Below are 12795 nucleotides of genomic sequence, written 5' to 3' on the forward strand. Positions count from 1 at the left end.
TCACTTCACGGTGATTGCCACATATCATTCTTGGGATGATGCTCGGCGTTTGCGTGAGTTCCCCACATGTCTTCAAGGGACGGCATTGCAGTGGTACAATGGATTGAGCGCAGCTACTCGTGGCGATTGGAGTGTTCTTCCGGACGTCTTCAAACGCGCCTTCGGACACGCCGACGATTGTGATGATGCCTTCCAACAATTGCATCGTCTTCGCCAAGGGCCATCTGAGTCGGTGATGCAATTTGGCGTTCGTTTCCGAAGTCTTTTGCTTCGTGCGGAACCAAATATGTCGGAGCGGATCAAGCTAGGAATGCTGTGGCCAGCACTTCGTCAAGATCTTGTCGGACTTGTGCATGCACTTGCTCCTGCCACTCTTGACGATGCTCTTCGCTTGGCACAACGTTATGAGACGTCGCCTCTTCCACTTCTTGCTACACGTCCTTCAGCTCCACTTCCTATGAGTGATGGTCCTGTTCCCATGGAGGTTGATGCTGCTGCTACTCGAGTCCAAGGACAAGGGCGAGGACGTGGTCGTGGCCGTGACATTCGTTGCTGGGCGTGTGATGAAGTTGGTCATACTTATCGGCGTTGTCGGCGCTTTCCGGATTGGCGACCTCCATTTCCTGGGTGGAGACCTTGGTGTCAGCAACGTCCCGTTGGTGCTGCTGCGGTGGAAGGTTTGGATACCGAGGTGCATTCGGGAAACGAGGAGTCGCGCGAGTAATGGAGGGACCTTGCGCGAATAAGTTAGTGACCCCTCCATCTTTCTTTCGGGAGTATCATCAAGGGGTTCACTCGGCACCGGTTCATCCAGTGTTTACTTTCCAAGCTCGTTTTTATAACAAGAGGTCTCCTATTCTTCTCTCCGTGTTGGTTGATACAGGTTCGAGTTTATCTTCTATTGCTCGACCTGTTGCCACACGTTGTCGTCTACACTTGCGTCGTGCGGCGGATCCAGTTTTCATTCTTTATGGCAACGGCCGTACACATGCATGTGCACGAGATGAGGCGGACTTGGTTGTGCGTGTGGGCGATCTCGAGCTTGAGTTGCAGTCGTTGCGGGTGGTGCCGAGTCAAGCTTTTGACCTCATTCTTGGTATGGATTGGTTGCAGCACAATCATGCCAAGTGTGACTTTGAGGCTTTTCCCCCTTGTCTCATACTTCCTTATGTTTCATCCATTCCTCTCACTTCTGTACCTCTTCGTCCCTCTACTTCTACCTCTGCTTCCATTACTTTTGTTCCCCCATTATTTCCTCTTGTGTTTCCATCTTGTTCTGCTCTTCCCTTTTCCGATCCCTCTGATGATCTTTGTGTTGCAGCTGTTGATCAGCTCATGAAGGAGTATTCTGATCTCTTTGAATTTGACCTATCGTCTGGGGCCAAGATTGCCACACGTCATCCCATTCCAACCGGGGATGCTCGTCCAATCAAGGTTCCTGTTCGTCGTCGGTCACCCAAGGAGATCAAGATTTTACGTGCAAACGTTAAGGAGATGTTGGAGAAGGGTGTTATTCGGAAGTCGCGGAGTCCTTGGGCATGTGAACCTCATCTTGTGACGAAGCCTGATGGGAGTATTCGTTTCTGCATCGACTATCGTCCGTTAAATGAAGTGACGATCCCGGACGTGTACCCTCTTCCTCACACTGCTGATCTCTTGGATCGTCTGGGGCGAAGTCGTTGGTTCACCAAGCTAGATCTTGCTTCTGGGTATTGGCAAGTACCGATGGCTGAAGACGATATTCCTAAGACTGTTTTTCGTACACCATTTGGTTTGTACGAGTTTTTGGTGATGCCGTTTGGTTTGAACAATGCTCCAGCAACTTTTCAGCGAATGATGGACGAGGTTCTTTGCGATATGCCAGAGGTGACGGCTGACTTCATTGATGATGTCTTGATCCACTCGGAGGGGACGTGGGAGGAGCATGTTCGTGATGTTTGTAAAGTGTTGGATCGGCTACGCGACGTTGGTTTAAAGCTGAAGCGGTCGAAGTGCGTGTTTGGGTCCAAGGACACAACTTATCTTGGGTACCGTATTTCTCGTGAGGGTTTGCAAGTTGATCCTGACAAACTTGTGGCTGTTCTAAAGTTCCCTACTCCGAAGTGTGTGAATGATGTGCAGCGCTTTTTGGGTAAGGTGCAGTATCTCGGTCGTTTTGTGGATCATCTTTCCGATCGCACTTTACCATTGCGAGCGTTGCTGAAGTCATCAACGTCATCTTTCATCTGGTCTCCCGATTGTGAGCGGGCGTTCGTGAATCTCAAAGAGCTATTGACGACTCCTCCGGTTTTGGCATATCCTGACTACACTCGACCTTTTATTTTGTGCGTGGATGCTTCTGACATTGGTCTTGGAGGTGTGTTGATGCAAGAGAGCTCAAGTGTGCCTGGTCAGCGCCATCCCATTGCATACATAAGCCGTACATTACAACCAGCGGAGATGAACTACTCCACGACGGAGAAGGAGTGTTTAGCAGCAGTCTGGGGTTTCGAGAAACTTCATGCCTATCTACATGGTTCTCGGACGTTACTTGAAGGTGACCATGCTGCTGTTACTTCATTATTGAAGCGGAAGAACCTGGTTGGTCGTACGGCTCGATGGGCTTTGAAGCTTCAGATATATGATTTCGATGTTGTTCATCGCCCAGGGAGTTCTATGGCTGATGCTGATGCCCTTTCTCGAGCTCCTCTTCCTTCTCCACTCACTTCTCATGTTTCTGATGAACCTGTTGTTCCAGCATCTGTGGATTTTCTAGATGAGGATTCTGTGCCGTCGGCGGTTGCTGTCCTTGACGTTCAGTGTCCACAGGGCGTAGAGCAAGATCTACCTTCTCTGGATGAGGTTCGCGAGGCTCAAAAGATTGAGCCGTGGATTCGAAGGCTTCGAGATGGGTTTGAGAATCCTGCATCACTTGCTGATGACTTGCCTTTTCGGCATTTACATTCTCAATATCGCCTTGAAGATGGCCTTCTTTATTTTGTGGGGACGGATCCTGATGCTCATTTATGGCTGGTGGTGCCTTCGGTGTTTATTCCGCGGTTTCTCCATGCCTACCATGATTCTCCTATTCTAGGTGGGCATATGGGACACCGTCGTGTCACCGAGAAGTTGCGCAGATCTTTCTATTGGCCAGAGATGCGACGTGATATTATCCGGTATGTGCGTAGCTGCGTTTGGTGCCAAGCTCGTAATACTCCCCCTTGTGCTGCGGAAGGACGGTTGGAGTCAATTGCAGTTTCTCGTCCGTTTGAGTTGGTGGCGTTTGATCTTATGGGACCTTTTCCGCGATCGACTGCTGGCAATGAGTATGTTATTATTGCTTCTGACTACTTGACTCGTTGGGTGGAAGTTGGTGCTCTTGCTAGTGCCTCTGCAACTGCTGTTGGATACTTCCTCCTCAATCGAGTGGTGTTCCAGCATTCTTGTCCAGAACGGATTCTTTCGGATAATGGTCCTGCATTTATGGCTGAGGTATTTCATGTTTTGACATCTCGGTTGGGGATACGCCACACTTTTACGAGTGCTTATCATCCACAATCAGACGGTCTGGTGGAACGGCTCGTTCGGACATTCAAAGGGATGATTGCGAAGTATGTGAACTTTCAACATTCGGATTGGGATGGTTATTTGCCGTCTCTTCGGTATGCTTATGTTACAGGGGTGCAGAGTTCTGTTGGTGCTTCACCATATAAACTTCTATATGGTCATGATCCAATATTACCAACAGAGCTAGGTTTACCTTCGCGATTGCCACGAGCTCCTGATGCTAGGTCATGGGATCAATATTTGACAAGCATTCTTCCACTTGTCCGAGCAGAGTCTGCTGAACACTTAGGCCGCGTACAAGTGGGACAACAACGGCGCTACAATTCCCATCATCGTCCACCAGCGGAGTACAAAGTGGATGATTTGGTGTTAGTCCGTTTTCCCCATCTTACGGTACGTGGTTTATCTAAGGGGCTCCTTGCGCAGTGGAAAGGACCGTATCGGGTGTTGCGGCAAGTTGGACCACAAGTTTATGAGGTTCGGCATGACGTTCAGCAGGCTGATCCTCCAGAGATTGTGCATGTGCAGCAGTTAAAACGCTTCATACAGAGGGATCAGGAGCAGTTAATACCGTCTACAGATCCACCGATGCCTCCTCCTGACGTTCCTCCAGATCCCGGCCCATCTACAAGAGAACCTTGACGGCCTTCCATGATTCCGAGAGGAGGGGATGATGTGAGGGCCAAGTGTACGGCTACGATGCCGTATACTAATATTAGCATAGTGGATTTTGGTAGCCGTCGGATTGGTTTCAATCCGGACCACTCACTCCTGTATATAAGCTAGGGTTTTTGGGTTAATTGATATGCACATTTCTGTATTCCCTTTCCATATTCCATGCACTCACATTTGGAGGTGTGTTGATGCAAGAGAGCTCAAGTGTGCCTGGTCAGCGCCATCCCATTGCATACATAAGCCGTACATTACAACCAGCGGAGATGAACTACTCCACGACGGAGAAGGAGTGTTTAGCAGCAGTCTGGGGTTTCGAGAAACTTCATGCCTATCTACATGGTTCTCGGACGTTACTTGAAGGTGACCATGCTGCTGTTACTTCATTATTGAAGCGGAAGAACCTGGTTGGTCGTACGGCTCGATGGGCTTTGAAGCTTCAGATATATGATTTCGATGTTGTTCATCGCCCAGGGAGTTCTATGGCTGATGCTGATGCCCTTTCTCGAGCTCCTCTTCCTTCTCCACTCACTTCTCATGTTTCTGATGAACCTGTTGTTCCAGCATCTGTGGATTTTCTAGATGAGGATTCTGTGCCGTCGGCGATTGCTGTCCTTGACGTTCAGTGTCCACAGGGCGTAGAGCAAGATCTACCTTCTCTGGATGAGGTTCGCGAGGCTCAAAAGATTGAGCCATGGATTCAAAGGCTTCGAGATGGGTTCTAGAATCCTGCATCACTTGCTGATGACTTGCCTTTTCGGCATTTACATTCTCAATATCGCCTTGAAGATGGCCTTCTTTATTTTGTGGGGACGGATCCTGATGCTCATTTACGGCTGGTGGTGCCTTCGGTGTTTATTCCGCGGTTTCTCCATGCCTACCATGATTCTCCTATTCTAGGTGGGCATATGGGACACCGTCGTGTCACCGAGAAGTTGCGCAGATCTTTCTATTGGCCAGAGATGCGACGTGATATTATCCGGTATGTGCGTAGCTGCGTTTGGTGCCAAGCTCGTAATACTCCCCCTTGTGCTGCGGAAGGACGGTTGGAGTCAATTGCAGTTTCTCGTCCGTTTGAGTTGGTGGCGTTTGATCTTATGGGACCTTTTCCGCGATCGACTGCTGGCAATGAGTATGTTATTATTGCTTCTGACTACTTGACTCGTTGGGTGGAAGTTGGTGCTCTTGTTAGTGCCTCTGCAACTGCTGTTGGATACTTCCTCCTCAATCGAGTGGTGTTCCAGCATTCTTGTCCAGAACGGATTCTTTCGGATAATGGTCCTGCATTTATGGCTGAGGTATTTCATGTTTTGACATCTCGGTTGGGGATACGCCACACTTTTACGAGTGCTTATCATCCACAATCAGACGGTCTGGTGGAACGGCTCGTTCGGACATTCAAAGGGATGATTGCGAAGTATGTGAACTTTCAACATTCGGATTGGGATGGTTATTTGCCGTCTCTTCGGTATGCTTATGTCACAGGGGTGCAGAGTTCTGTTGGTGCTTCACCATATAAACTTCTATATGGTCATGATCCAATATTACCAATAGAGCTGGGTTTACCTTCGCGATTGCCACGAGCTCCTGATGCTAGGTCATGGGATCAATATTTGACAAGCATTCTTCCACTTGTCCGAGCAGAGTCTGCTGAACACTTAGGCCGCATACAAGTGGGACAACAACGGCGCTACAATTCCCATCATCGTCCACCAGCGGAGTACAAAGTGGATGATTTGGTGTTAGTCCGTTTTCCCCATCTTACGGTACGTGGTTTATCTAAGGGGCTCCTTGCGCAGTGGAAAGGACCGTATCGGGTGTTGCGGCAAGTTGGACCACAAGCTTATGAGGTTCGGCATGACGTTCAGCAGGCTGATCCTCCAGAGATTGTGCATGTGCAGCGGTTAAAACGCTTCATACAGAGGGATCAGGAGCAGTTAATACCGTCTACAGATCCACCGATGCCTCCTCCTGACGTTCCTCCAGATCCCGGCCCATCTACAAGAGAACCCTGACGGCCTTCCATGATTCCGAGAGGAGGGGATGATGTGAGGGCCAAGTGTACGGCTACGATGCCGTATACTAATATTAGCATAGTGGATTTTGGTAGCCGTCGGATTGGTTTCAATCCGGACCACTCACTCCTGTATATAAGCTAGGGTTTTTGGGTTAATTGATATGCACATTTCTGTATTCCCTTTCCATATTCCATGCACTCACAAGGTGAAATCAATTTGACAATTATTAAAATTCCATTATACTAATATTAGTATATAGTATTGTAATCATACACTTTTATCCCCTTTTCTTGGAATGATAGAAAATAGTCAAAGTTATTTGGACCTCACATCATCCCCTTTTCTTGGAATGATGGAAGATAGTGAAAGTTATTTAGTGGACGGGTCAAGATCTAAAGAAATATCAAAAGGAGGTATCGGTGGATCTATAAGTAGTGTCAATTATTCTTAATCCTTTTGTATAAAGTATTTCAACTGTTACATATGTATAATTTTTGGAGGATCAGATTGTTAGATGTCATGCTAAACATTATAAATTTGTGGTCTAACGTGCTATAACACCTAATATAGTCCCTTCCACTGAGCAAGTAGCCTTTTAGATAAACCACATACTGTAAGATTGAGAAAACAGACTAATACTAAGTTATCCACTCTGTACTTTGTAAGTGGACGATGATGGGAGTTATAACGCTATTATTATCCTACTTGTATGTAGCTCAAATGTTCAATAGACTCTGCTTGGATTAGTGAAAGAATGCTCATCAAATACTAATCCTAAGACCTAGCATTGGTAGCTTATGGCAATTGCAAAGTTAAACTCAACTCTATTGGTAGTATTGGATCATGACGATATAAGAGATTATATGGTGATGCATCAATAAAACTCTACACCTCTATGATATACATATACCGAAGAAACAACAAATAACTATCCTAATTTGAATGTTGAAAGTTCATATACTTTACAATCATTCATTTGAAGGTCCAAATGAGCCATTCTACCAAACCATTTGATTATGGATGATAAGCACTTATAAAAGTGTGGTATATTCCTAATCAAGACTTTAAGACCAAGACCATTATCTGAAAGAATTCATTTTGGGTAGGAATGCTGGAACACCACTTGATTAAGAAGGAAGTATCTAACAGTAGTTGCAAATATACTAGCAAGAGCTCTGACTTCCACTTAACAAGTCAAGTAGTCAAAAACCATAATGATATACTCATTGCCAACAATCGACTATGGAAAAGGCTTTATCATATCAAACACTACTAACTCTAATGGACAGGAAATTGTAATTAACTTTAACTGTCCTTCCGCAACATAAGGAGGATGTAGGCCACAAAGCTTTTTCTTTCCAATTTGCCAACTTATTTCGTTTATCTGACCACCACTGCTTTAGCTTTAGTTAAGTTCTTTTGCCAAGGTTCCCATATATTGTACTAACTCCTATTTGGTCCTACTTAGCTTCAGCAACTCACTACATGAGCAACAGAATGTTAGCCATCCATCCACGAATTCCCAAATTCTTTTCCAATCCCCCTCCCCGGGTTAGATTGGACTTAAGGTTCAACTACACACCCTGCAGGCACAAGTAGATAAGCACACCAAACCTCCAGATTCCTAACATCCCATAGTATAGCAAGATTTGATTATAGGACCCTATAAATCCTAAGCCTTAGGTGCAACACTTGCTTTAGGACACCAAGGAGAAACACCATAACCTAACGGCCTGGTATGGGTACCCCTACTCCCCCATTTCCATCTTGAAGGGAAGGCCCAAAGGGCGAGGACAAATGAGTCACAAGGTACTTAAGTGGGGCACCACTCCACATGAGCTAGGAGCACTGTAGTTAGTTTCCCTTCTGGGAGTGGGAGCTACTTTTGAGCACTTCCTTGGGTGGCCCCTCCAGCACCACTTGAGTCTATGCTCACTCCCACCTAAGGCCCCTAAGCCCCAGTCTCAACCTCAAGTCAGTTTGGAAGCACCACTAGAGAGTTCTTTCAAGACTAGTTCGTATACCTCACTATCCTTACTATACTTTTAAAACCCCCTACAGCCCTCTCCCCCCCCCAGGAGACAAATGCTTTGGGCTTTCACCCCATGACCTATATTAGTATTCGGACTTAATCTTGGACTCGATCTCAGACTCAACCTCGGACTCGGTCTTAGACTTGATCTTGGACTAGATCTTGGACCCGACCTTGGACTCTGTCTCGAACTCGGTCTCAAAGTCGGTCTCGGACTCGGTCTCAGAGTTGGTCTCGGACTCAATCTCGGACTTGGTTTCGAATTCAGCCTCAGAATCGGTCTCGAACTTGATCTCGGACTCGGTCTCATCTGATAAACTCTTTATCATTTTGGTCGTGCTTTTGGGGATCCTTCAGCCTATAACACCTCGGGGAGTTGGTTCATTATAAAGGAATATTACAAGTTTGGCACTAAATATAGCTACACATATATTAGATAATATCATGTCGCATCTCCAGCCAATAAAAAGACTTGTATAACTTCTCAGTCACATGATAATGTGTGATATGCCCATCTAAAATAGGAGAATTATGGTAGATTTGGAGAAAGTGTGGAATAAAGATTGAAGGCACCACTAGTAGTAAATAATCATCAAGATCTGTCCCCACAAAATAAAAATTAACCTCAAGGCAATATTAATAATGTAAATGCCAAAATGGCAAGTCATTAGCAAGTGATGCAAAATTCTCAATCCCGTTGCGAAGCTTTCAGATCCACAACTCAACTTTTTGAGCCTTATGAATCTCATCAAGAGAAAGTAAATCTTGCTCTATATCTTGTGAATATTGAACATCAAATACAACAACTATTGATGGCATGGAATCTTTATCCAAAATATCTATAAATGTTGGAACAACAAGTTCATCAAAAATATGAAAAGAGAGCAAAGAAGGAAGAGGAGCTTGTGAAAGGGTGTCAGCATCAACTATAAAACTCCTTGGGTGGTGAACAACATTGAAATTATATATCTAAAGTTTTAAAGCCCACCTAACAATACAACTAACCAAGTGCTTTCGCTTTAATAATGAAGTAATTGCAGCATGAACACCTTTTAATTGTAAATAGGCATGAAGTTTCTCAAAACCCTAAACTACTATTAAACATTCCCTTTTTGTCGTGGAGTAATTCACCTTTACTGGTTGTAATATATAGATTATGTATGCAATGGGATGGCGACACACTCAAGCTCTCTTACATTCGAAGACCAATATTAAAAGCATCCACGCACAAAATAAAAGGTCGAATGTAGTCAGGATATGCCAAAATTGGAGGAATCATCAATTCTTTGAGATCCATAAATGCCTACTCACAGTTCATGGATAAGATGAAAGATGACATTGACAACTTCAATAATGTTCATAATAGTGCAAGATAATAAAAAAGATAATAAAAAAATAGTTGAGATATTGCACCTTATTTAAAGTGAGATTCTTCCAAGTGGTTAAGTGATTAAAATAGAATGGAAAACTTAGTCACTTACAACAATAAAGACAAATAAAATATATAAATTAAAATCATAGAGATATAAAGTTTAAATTTGGCAAGAAGGTGTAGCTGAATACGAAGACCCTAAGGTTACTAAGTAGGATAAGCCATAAAGTATAGTTTATTTATTCTTGGAATGAAGTGATATTAAATTCTTTAAATAGGTTTACAATTGAGGCTTAATAAAATTGAGGCTTAAATTGGTAGGGTACCATCTCAAATGTCCTCAGGAGATGGGGAAAATGACAATATTATACAAAAACTTATTCAAGTTATACTTTGAGGACCTCCTTCATGAAAAGACAAGCCTTGAGCTTGTGTATAATCAACACAATGGCCCTAGGGTTGTGACCTTGAATCTAATAGATCAAATCTTTAGAGTGTTCTCTTGAGAGGATTGAGAGAGTTTTAGAGAGGATTTCTGAAGTAGGAGAGAGTACCTCATGGCCTGCTAGTGGCAATGTAATGGCCTTAAGCAAATCTAAGGGATAGAAGAGTGTTTTTGGTCTCTTTCTTCCAAGGGTGTGTAACAGTGGGGCAATTGCACTTTGCCCAGTGTTTTGGAACTCCCATCTTGTCAGTTCTAGAGTGGTTTGCAGCCAGCTAGTGGAAACACAATAGCCCCATCCCTTTTCTCTTTCGCACAAGACCCTAAAAAATAGAAAAATAAAAGGTCATTCTATGAGAAGCCACCAGACTTGAGCAACCACCTATATAGAGAACAGAGGAAAATTGAAGTGCATCAAAAAGAAACTTAAAAGAGCCATCTCCCCTTTTTTTCACTCTAGAAAACCATGATCACATGTATACAAACTAAGGAATAAACTCTTCATTTTAGTCACTCCTTTTTGGAGTAATCTACCACCTAATTTTTATTAGTTTTTATAAGTTTTAATTTGATTAAGTGAAGTTTCTTTTGCTGGAGTAAAGTTTACTCGAAGAGTGAACCCTTACAAAAACAATGTTTTGGCAGACATCAGGGTTGGGCTGTCAAGGGGAAGGACACGAGATCAACGCGCCGTTTGGTTTTGGCCAGTACCACAGGCGAGCTGTGAGGGAATCGATCTCCTGCCGTGAAGAACAGATGATGAGTGAATCGTTCTCGGTGGCACAGCTGCCGAGTTCGTGCTTGTGTCACACGTTGTTCCAGTCCTCCAAAAGAAGGTGAAAGAAATTTATCCGAGCTTATAACTCACGATCCAATCTGGGTGTGGCGACATTCTCTCTTTTGTAGAAAGAGAGGAAATTGTAGCACAGTATGCGAGGTCCTCTGTTGCAGCCACAAGCGAACGGTACAATGAGTATTGTTTCTTTTCTTTGTCCATCATGACGGGTCGAGATCTTCGTGAGGTTGTTTGTCAACAGGCAGCTTCTAAGGCGAATTTCATTTTTATTACTGGGAAAGATTTTACATCTTCGATTCCTACAGCTAATCAAGGACTCGTTTCAAATCCACCCTAGCTTCGTCCTGCTCTGAAGTACATCGTGTCTGCTGCAAAGATACTCGTGAAATGGGCCGAAGAGCAGGTTGTACAGCAATCCTCCAGCTCTTTTTTATTGCCAGGCTTCACCTTTTACATAAGTCTGAGAATCGTTCAAGGAGCGCGGGTCTCAAGTAAGCTCTCATCCTTGACAAACAAGAGTCTCAGACCACCAAGCCTGGTAAGTCGTCGTCCTCCTTATCACTATCAAACTTCTCACTGTCGGCTGCGTAGGTTCTGTTTTGGAGAGCTCTCTTCCTCAGCATGTAGACGTTGAAGTAGTAGCTTACCAGGTCCTCCCGGCTCCTCCTTCCCGCGAAGGAAGCTTGGAGGTCCGGCCAAAACTTCTCCTCCTTGTCCCCGCGGCAGCTTCTCACGATCTCCGCAAACTCAGCTTGCTCTTGCCTGCTCCACTTGCCCGACTTGATCAAGCTCTCCCCCATTGTGTGGAATCCCCACTCCTGGAAGACGTCCTCTCCCAGCTCCAGCTTGAGCTTCCTGCGTTGCTCGTCAACGTGTTGCTTCACACAGTCTTCCGAACGATCGTCCGTGCAGAAGCACATACTAGTGGTATGGCTTCTCATCGCTCTTTTGGACCAGACCACTCTTCCTAGAAAGAGCTTCGAGTCGTCGTTGTCGGCATTGAGAGGCACGGAAGAGGGAACTTCGGCTTGAAAGCTTGGTCCGATTGGAACGCTCTCAGGCTCTGATGTTGGAGGCTGAAGTCTGGGTCGAGGTGTCAAAGAGCGAAGGCTATACTTGGAAGGTCGTCGTGGTCTATTGTTCTCGTATCTCTGAACATATAAGTAGACATAATTAGTTATGAAAATGACCATAAACTATGTAGGGTACCTTCTGGTGTCTGTATTGTTGGTTATCTTGCCTATGGAGGCGACCCAAAAACCCCCTTATTGTTGCTTGAAATTTCTCGTTCTCCCCTTCACTGTGGGCTACAATTCCTGGATCTAGAGCCAACTTCCTCACATGGGCTAGGGCCTCTTTGACATGAGAGTGGATTGGTCGCTTTACATTTGAGTCAACATTCCCTTTGGTGGCATTTGCAGGTGCAACACCAGCACCAAAGACTTGGCCACTCTCAAAAGCTTTAAGGTACTTGAGATACACTAATTTGACACTAGGCCCACAATGTGGTGGCAACCCTATAGAGGATGCTACATCCCCCCACTTTCTAGACCCACTAGTTTTAGAGTACCCACCTGATTCTTTCACTTTGTCTAGCAAGAGTGCAAGGTTCACTTTGCTGCCTGCTACGAAAGCTGGAAGTGGCCTCTGCCCAAGTGCTCTTCTAGCTTGTAATACCCACTCAACCTTCTTCTCAAATACACTCATCTCCTTATCAGACCTAAAGCCCACTAGGTAAGGATTTTGCACCTTAAAAGGGGCAGATAAGGGTTTCAAATATTGAAAGTTGCAACTCTTACAATGATTCTAATTTCAGAAATTTAGCACCAAATTGTTGCTGGTGACTGATTCGAGCAAACGCATCACAATAAGCCGTCACTTGCCAAATACAATTAGCTGCGACCAAATGTCAATGTA

General features: G+C 44.9%; 1 protein-coding gene across 1 annotated transcript; it reads right to left on the reverse strand.

Annotated features, from left to right (window-relative positions):
• Positions 1-10723: 10723 nt before the first annotated feature.
• On the reverse strand, positions 10724-12585 carry LOC9642059. The gene is made up of 2 exons (XM_002986878.2): positions 12088-12585; positions 10724-12029 (listed from the first exon to the last, which is right to left on the reverse strand). Exons 1-2 carry the CDS (start codon positions 12583-12585, stop codon positions 11400-11402), a joined length of 1128 nt encoding a protein of 375 aa, XP_002986924.1. The 3' UTR covers positions 10724-11399.
• Between the last annotated feature and the right edge of the window lie 210 nt (positions 12586-12795).

This window comes from Selaginella moellendorffii, unplaced genomic scaffold, assembly GCF_000143415.4.
Source record: "Selaginella moellendorffii unplaced genomic scaffold, v1.0 SELMOscaffold_77, whole genome shotgun sequence".
NCBI classification, from domain to species: Eukaryota; Viridiplantae; Streptophyta; class Lycopodiopsida; order Selaginellales; family Selaginellaceae; genus Selaginella; species Selaginella moellendorffii.

Excerpts from the sequence above, each read along its gene's own strand:
- LOC9642059 (XM_002986878.2), bottom strand. The coding sequence starts at position 12,585 with ATGAGTGTATTTGAGAAGAAGGTTGAGTGGGTATTACAAGCTAGAAGA. Across the intron at positions 12,030-12,087 it reads AACAATACAGACACCAGAAG|AGATACGAGAACAATAGACC; the intron begins GTACCCTACATA and ends TTATATGTTCAG.